At 35.3% G+C, this 8,255-nt stretch overlaps 1 protein-coding gene across 2 annotated transcripts; it reads left to right on the top strand.

Moving 5' to 3' along the window:
• Positions 1 to 350: 350 nt before the first annotated feature.
• On the top strand, positions 351 to 8,031 carry LOC145070189 (protein yippee-like). Of its 2 annotated transcripts, XM_079017129.1 has the most exons (6): positions 351 to 536; positions 972 to 1,015; positions 1,138 to 1,246; positions 1,389 to 1,444; positions 1,527 to 1,629; positions 7,867 to 8,031. In XM_079017129.1, the coding sequence occupies exons 1-5, from the start codon at positions 441 to 443 to the stop codon at positions 1,609 to 1,611; spliced, it is 390 nt and encodes a 129-aa protein (XP_078873255.1). In that variant the 5' UTR covers positions 351 to 440; the 3' UTR covers positions 1,612 to 1,629; positions 7,867 to 8,031. The 2 variants fall into 2 exon arrangements, with proteins under 2 accessions (XP_078873255.1, XP_078873254.1); XM_079017128.1 differs by lacking the exon at positions 7,867 to 8,031 and having other exon boundaries at positions 352 to 536; positions 1,527 to 1,722.
• Positions 8,032 to 8,255: the final 224 nt, after the last annotated feature.

Below are 8,255 nucleotides of genomic sequence, written 5' to 3' on the forward strand. Positions count from 1 at the left end.
AAATGTTAAAACATAAAAGGAGTCATGGAAGATGGTTGGTGAGATTATTATTTTACAGAGCATCTAGTATTATATTTTTGCAAAGTTCAATGTTAATAAAAAGATTATTTAACGTATTTTAACAAAAAGAGAACATATTTTCGCAAAATTCACTATATAAAACGGTGGTACACTTTATCTAGACAGTTGTACTGTTGTAACATACGCATTAAAAGTTGTACTTTCTGCATGTTATGCTGTATTCTCTGCAACTTAAGATGTACCTAGAGAAATAAATGTATGCTGAATATGACGGTGGGATCCACCTTCCAGCAAAAATATATTACTGGGGTCAGATTGCGTGGATTTGTTGATGATTGAATGCTTTTAAAACTGTCTTTCTTCCCCACTTTTCATATCTTCTTCTTCTTCTCTTCTTCAATCCAACGTTCTAAGAAGAAATGGGCCGATTGTTCTTAGTAACCTTGGAGGGGAAGATTTACAGTTGTAAGCACTGCAAAACCCAACTTGCTCTTTGCGACGACATTGTTTCCAAGGTCAGTTCAGTTCTTTCAATCCTGATATGCTATTTTTGATCGATACTACCCATCGATCTTCTGGAATTTGAAGATTATTATTCAATTTTTAAATCCCATGTTCTGATTTTGATTTTGTTATACAAAATCTCAATCGATGATGAGTTTGACTTAAATACATTAGAATTAAGAATTTGTATCTACATTAAATTGACCTAAAAACCTTCAAAAATAACTCCTTGTTGAAATTGCAAGTTTATTCAACTGGTTGCATTGAACTATGTGAAGAAACGATGTGAATTCGAGTGGATTGGGATTGAAATTGGTTATCTACATCACAAAATTTGCTAGTTTCTGTGTTTCTACGGCAAATTCTTGGTGTTCTTAGCGTGTTGATATGTTTGATTTAAAGAACTTTGCTGATTAGGGTTTTACCCTTTCCTCTTTTTCATCCAGTCCTTCCATTGCAGACATGGGAAAGCTTATCTCTTCAGTAAGGTGTAAGTTTTCATTGCTCCTATATGTTAATATTGCTCATTTATTATATTATTATTATTTTGAAATGCCTTTTTGACAATGTGGATGTCACTATGCAATTTCTTCATGTTTTATACTCTTACAGAGTAAATGTGACAGTTGGGGTAAAAGAAGATAGAATGATGATGACAGGATTACACACAGTTGCTGACATTTTCTGTGTGAAATGTGGATCAATTGTCGGATGGACATATGTAAAATCTTGAGGCTTTGTGTTTTCACCATTTTACAATTTTTTTTTTTAATAATTTTATTGGTCGCAATTTTCTGATTTGTAGATGCGACCATAAAATTGATATAACCTGACTAAAACATGACTATATAATTTGATAACAGGAAACTGCTCATGAAAAGAATCAAAAGTACAAGGAGGGAAAATCGGTTTTGGAGAGGTTAGTATGAGAGTAGAATTACGTATTTTTGTGAAATTTATATGATTACAATGTTAATATAATTGATCTTGAGTTTATGCAGGTTTAAGCTTTCTGGGCCAGATGGAAGCAATTATTGGGTTAGTAATGAAGCACAAATTGGTCGAAGTCAACAAGAAAATGTTTGATGATGGCATTTGACAATTGTAAATTCTTACACCTCTTTTCATCCTAATGTTATGAAGTTATGAACAAGGTGTTTAATGGTTCCTTGTTATATAATTCTTGGCTTCTTTTTAGTTTACTTTAATAAAAGACAAGTTAAAAAACCAAGTTTAAACTAAAAATAATGTTTAATGTGCAATTTTAAAGATTCGTGGTGATTTAAAGTATGAGCTTACTAAGAAGCCGTTTCTTTTTGTCTTAATGAATTTAATGCTTAGAAAGTTTAATAAGTTCATCTATATAAGACCGTTTTTTACTTACTGTTAAATTATCTTAGGGGATTAAGTTGGAAAATAGATATCTTTAACATTAAGTGGTACTCTTATATTTGTTTTCCAAAATTATCCTCCACACCACTAAGGGTGTGGGTGAGATACTTCGTTCATTTTCTGCAGGCCACAACATTTTTTATCTTATTTTCTTTTTTTCACTTAAACCCAAAGAATGGATGAGAAACTTTCTCATTATTTTGTTTTTTTTAATTTTTTTTTAAATATTTTTTTTATGATTTATAATTTTTAAATTAATAATAAACATGAAACTTAATTAAAAATAAAAAGCATTTCATTAATTAAAATAAAAATTACATTAAACCTAATATTTAAATAAGTAGAAAATTAAAAAAAAATTAAAAATGCAAACAAAAAATCAAACAAACCATAACATAGAAAACATAATTAATATCCTAATTTTAAAAAAACCAAAATACGCACTCGGAATCATCGCCCTCGTCATCGACCTCATCGTCTTCAACTCTTTATTCTCCTGAACGTCACTCTCGTCATCGGAATCTTCGATCTCGACGAACATATCAGAATCCTCGTCTGATTCGTCAAACAAATCATCATCAGAAAACTCTATCGGCGGCTAAATATGAGTCCTTTAAACGTGCTCCACCAAATCAGCACAAAGGGCGTGATGAATGTCGCGATTGTGTATTTCTCTTCTGTTTGACATATACTCTTGTGTACCAACGACTACTCCTTCAACATTTGGCAAAACTTCATTTTCGTTGTACCGACATATCGCTCTTCCTTCGTCTTCAAGAATCATATTATGTAATATGATACATATATACATTACGTGTTGTAACCTTTTCACTTCTTATGACCTTGCCCCAACTGCTAGTACTTGCCAACGTCTCTTAAGTACACCAAATGTTCGCTCCACATCCTTCCTAGCCGACTCTTGTGCCTCTTTAAACTTTTTCCTTTTCGGGTCGTTAGGACATGTAAACGATTTCACAAAACCAGACAAGGGAGGATATATATCGCCGGTAAGATAGTATCCACGCTTATATGCTACCCTATTTGCTTGAAAAGGTACATCGTGCGACTTTCCAAGGTAGATATCGTTGAATACCAACAACTGGTCTAGCACATTGATGTCATTGTTTGCACCAGCTAGACCAAAGAAGGCATGTCATATCCAAACATCATGTGATGCGATAGCCTCTAGAACGATCTTCGGCTCTTTGTGGTTGCCTCTCATGTACTAATCACGCGATGCGTTGGGGCATAATGACCAACTCCAATGCATGCAATAGATACTACCAAGCATTCCATGGAATCCATGTTTGCCTTCATGCACCGTGTACAATGGTGGATATCGATCATAGTTGGTTTGCGCAAATATCGATGCCCATAAACCAAACAGATCGCTTTGCAGAACTTGTACACACACTCCCGCACAGTACGCTTTGACATCCTAAAATACTTGTCCCATTTGTCTGCGCCCATACCATATGCTAACTAACGAATTGCAGCCGTTCATTTTTGAATTGGAGAGAAACCTTTTATCCGTCTCGCATCCATTTTCCAATGGAAATGTGGAAAGCGGTCTTCCAAATCGCCAACAATACGTAAGAATAGTTCCTTCCTCATCCGAAACCGATGTCGAAACTTTACAGCGTAGATGGCGTCATCTGCAAAGGAATCTTCTATAAGACGATCGTGTTTGGCTTCGCGATTTTTACGCAACCGCGACTTTCTTGGTTTAGATCGTGCAAGTGATGTTTCGCCTAGTCGGTTTTGAAAGTATGCAACCGTTTTCGCCATGACGGAATCGATAAACTTAGCTTCCTCTAGAGCCGTCGAATCGGATGATGAAGATGATGACACTTTGATTAATATTTTTTGGAGAGAGTAAGAAGGTATGAGTTAAAAAAAATTGTTGGATGTTGTGGTATTTATAGTGTGATAATAGTTAAAAAAAATTATATATATATATGGGAATAGGGAATATACATTACAGCCCCACCTAAGCTTAGGTACTAAACCTCTAAAATATGTCGTTTTAACATGCTAAATATACCCGGTTTGGTTTCACTTGGTAAATATATCATTCTCCATAACATTTCTTTCTTTCATTATCATTTTATCATCTCCGTTTTCTTTCCTCAATTATCGTTTATTACTTCATCCAAGTGAACATTACTAAACCCTAAACCTAAACCTAAACCCTAAATTTAAACCCTAAACACTAAAGCTAAACACTAAACCCTAAATCTAAACACTAAACCCTAAACCCTAACCCTAAACCCTAAACCCTAAACCCTAAACTCTAAACCCTAAACCCTATTGTGTCGATCTTGAATTTACATCTTGAAGTATTAATCATGAATTCATTAACCGTAATCTTTATATAGTAAAACAATGTACTTTCAAGAGGTTTAGTACCTAAGCTTAGGTAGGGTTGTAATGTATATTCCCTTTTCCCTATATATATATATATATATATATATATATATATATATATATATATCATTATCATTATCATTATATACTTATAAAGGAAGCATTTTTCCTTTCACTACATTCATTTGAAACTTCCATGTATTTTTTCCTTTCACCACATTCATTTGAAACCCCCATGACTTTTCAATTTCTTTCTAATAATATTTATAATTTTGTTAATTAAGTTAAATAAATATGAAATCTAAAGTGTAGTCATATATAAGCTAAATTGCAATATTAAAATAATATCATTACTTATACTTATAAAGTTATGTTTTTTTTAACTTTTAACATATTATACTTAATTTATTAGTTTTAATATATTGTTGAGTGTAAACCATTATCATTTTAAAGCTACAACTTTTGAACAATTTGTATAGAATACTTAAATTATAAATTTAAATATAACATTACAGGATCAACTTAAATATAAATTTTAGTTTAACTTAAACAACCCAAATAATATTTTTGTAAATAGTTAAAAGTGATAAATTGTAGTGTCTTTCTAATAATGATTATAAGTTGGTTAATAAGGTTAAATAAATATCAAACCTAAAGTGTAATCATAAATAAACTAAAATTTTATTTTAAAATAATATATTTCCTTCTACTTATAAAGTTATGTTTTTAACTTTTAACATATTATATTTTTGATTTATTAGATTTAATATGTTGTTATATGTAAACCATTATCAGTTTAAAGCTGCAACCTTTGAATAGTTTGGACAAAATACTTAAATTGTTAACTAAAATATAATATTACAATGCCAACATAAATATAAATCTCAATTCCATTTAAAAAACAAATGGATATTTTAAATTGGTTAAAAGTGATAAATTGTAGTGATAAATACAAAAACTGAATTGCAATCTCAGTTTAACTAAAATGTTACTAAACATATTTTATAATGGTTAAAAGTAACTCTATATAAGCGATTATATTGTTACCATTAAAATCAAAAATAATGTTTGATATTTTAAATAATTATAATGATAGAATTTAAAACATTAAGCAAATCAATTTTAAAAAATTAGTTAACAACAATAACAACTATAAATAACATTAAACCATATATTATATTTAGTTTTATTCATGTGTAACTCGCGGATAGAAGTGTAACACCCCGTTCTTTAAGTGTTTAATTATAAGTCCCTGAGATTTAAGAGGAAGGGTAATTCTGGTCCTTTTGCGAGAAATGAGTTTCATCCGAGATGGTTTCGGGCTGGTGTATGTGTTAGAGGCATTTGGGCTCTCGTCACCCCCCGTATGAATGTAAAGTTATTTGGGAGCAGGTTTAGATTAGAGGAGTTGCGGTGTTTTGAAGTTGATCATTGTTTATAGCTCTTTGTGGTATAAGTGGATAAAGGGTCCCATGCATGCATGGCATGCATGCAATTATTGGTGAAGTCTAGCTGGGTACGCCCAGCGTAAGCTGGAAGTACGCCTAGCGTAAAGGGGCGAAAAGTTGCGGGTGGCCGGGTGAGTACGCCCAGCGTACCAGGGAGGTATGCCCAGCGTACTCTCAGAAACCCCAAACCCTATTTTAGGGTCAGCCACTATATAAGGAACATGTTGGTTCACCCCTTAGCCTCCTTATGCTCATCTTCAACCTCAGAGAAACCCTAGATCTCGTGTTCTCTCCATTATTGGGTGTGTTTGACCTTGGAAAGCTCTTTTTGGCAAAAGAAAGGCTTGAAGGAGAAAAGAGAAGTTGTCAAAGAAGAAGAAGAACGTGTGGAGCTTGTAGATCTGAAGAGATACCATCCTTTGGAGCTTGTTTGAGGTATAAAGCTTCTTGCTTGACCTTCATATTGTATAGATCTATGTATTTTGAAGCTTTGTCACCATTCTTGTCCCAAAAGTCCTCACCTTGTTGCATAGTTCGATTTGGTCAAGATTATCTGTCCTTTCAGACCTTTAGAGAGGTCTTGAGTGAGAAAAATGAGGTCCCAAGGGCTGTAGTTGTTCCATGTGTAAGATATATAGGTCTTAATGGATTAAGACCTTGGATTAAGAGCTTAAGGACGTCCCAAGTGATAAAGTCTGAGACTTTATGAATTCTAATCATATTTGGCCTATGGATCTGAAGTTTGGGCTTAAGAGCTTAAGCCATTAAGAGGTTAAAAGGACTTATTGAGTATTGCAGTTACGCCCCGCGTAACCCTTGATTACGCCCCGCGTAGCGGGCCAAAGCCCCGATCCTCGTTTGCGTTTCATTGCAGTACGCCCAGCGTACCAAGGAGGGTACGCCCAGCGTACTCCTCCCGTTGGACTTTCATTTTTGGGTTTTGAGTTTGGGCCGTTGATGGACAATTGGTTATTGGGCCAAGTCTGGGAATTTAGGGATAGAGTATTTTGAGCCCAATTATTGTTATGGACATTGGTTCTAGGCCCATTTGGTGAAGTGGGCCCAATTTGGTAAATTGGGCTAATGTTGGACTTTGTATGAGATTTGGACTTTGGTCTTGGCCGATAAGTGGAAGTATGATTGACCTAATGCTTATTTTTGTTATGATGGTTAGTTCGGGATTTGTGGTGAGTTGGTGGTTCGAGAGTCTGCTTCCTCAGTTCAGAGTATCGGCATTCACGAGGTGAGTTATCCTCACTATATCAACAGGGTCTAAGGCACCAAGGCCGGCCCTTTATCGGATTGAGATCCGGGTATCTGTTGTTATGATATTACGTGTTATGGGCCGGAAGGCATTAGGTTATGGGCCGGAAGGCATATCATGTGATGGGCCGGAAGGCATTGTGATGTTGACCGGAAGGTCATGGCCTGGAAAGGCGTATGTGCGTAAGTAGTATTTTGGCTGAGACGTAGGGTGATGCTATGCTAGTGATCGGTTAGGTCGGTATCCTGGTTAGGGTGATGATATGTTATGTGATCTGTTTGATCTATTTGTTGACTACAAATTGTTATATGGCTGTATGTTTATGTGCACATGGTTGTTTGGACTGGAGTTGGGTTGAGGCGGGTCCTACTTTGTGTTGTAGGCCAAGATACCCAGGGCGGCCCGGTTGTTCTAAAGGCCCAACGAGCGGTCCGGATAGGCTGTAGGCCCCACGAGGGCGGACCAGACGTGCCGAGGCTCGGAGAGTGGACCAGGCCAACTGAAGGCCCGATGCGGGTGGACCAGTCATACTGTAGACTCAGAGAGTGGACCAGGTGGGTTGAAGGCCCGGTGCGGGCGGACCAACCACACTGCAGACTCGAAGGACATGACTAGACACGGAGGGTGGACTGAAGGCCGATACGGCGGACCAGTCACACAGTAGACCCGATATGCATGACTGTTCTATGTTTTGTTATGTTATGTATGCTATTTATGTTATGGGCCGGAAGGCAATATGGTATGGGCCGGAAGGCAATATGTTTTGGACCGGAAGGTCGTAGGCTGGAAGGGCGTATTTGTGGTTGGTATTTTGGGGGTATCTCACTAAGCTTTCGGGCTTACAGTTGTGGTTTAAATGTTTTTTTTCAGGTTCTTCAGGAGACCGTGGCAAGGCGAAGGCGTGATCGTACCGCTCCTCGTGTTTATGTTTATGGCATGATTCTGGGAATACTCTGATAATAAATGTATTGAAAACTTTTTTGTAATAACGTTATTAAAATGAATTGTTTTTGAAAAGTTTAAATTGTGTTGAAATTTTTGGTCGTTACAAGAAGTCATTCAAACGATTGAGATTATGAAGTTATAATAGATGTATATATTATCATATAATTCAAAATAACCAATATATTATATCAATTAAGTATACAAACTATTTTATCAAATTTAACAACAACGTTATTGTTATATTAAAAAAACATATGTTTGTAAAGACTTCAATTATATAGGAGTTTCTACGCATTACAATGTTAACATAAATA

Source organism: Lactuca serriola, chromosome 8 (genome assembly GCF_051521515.1).
Source record: "Lactuca serriola cultivar US96UC23 chromosome 8, Lser_US96UC23_V15, whole genome shotgun sequence".
Classification (NCBI taxonomy): domain Eukaryota; kingdom Viridiplantae; phylum Streptophyta; class Magnoliopsida; order Asterales; family Asteraceae; genus Lactuca; species Lactuca serriola.

Coding starts and splice junctions, on each gene's coding strand:
- LOC145070189 (XM_079017129.1), top strand. CDS start 441: ATGGGCCGATTGTTCTTAGTAACCTTGGAGGGGAAGATTTACAGTTGT. Junction 537..971: donor GCGACGACATTGTTTCCAAG/GTCAGTTCAGTT, acceptor TTTTTCATCCAG/TCCTTCCATTGCAGACATGG. Junction 1,247..1,388: donor CAATTGTCGGATGGACATAT/GTAAAATCTTGA, acceptor ATTTGATAACAG/GAAACTGCTCATGAAAAGAA.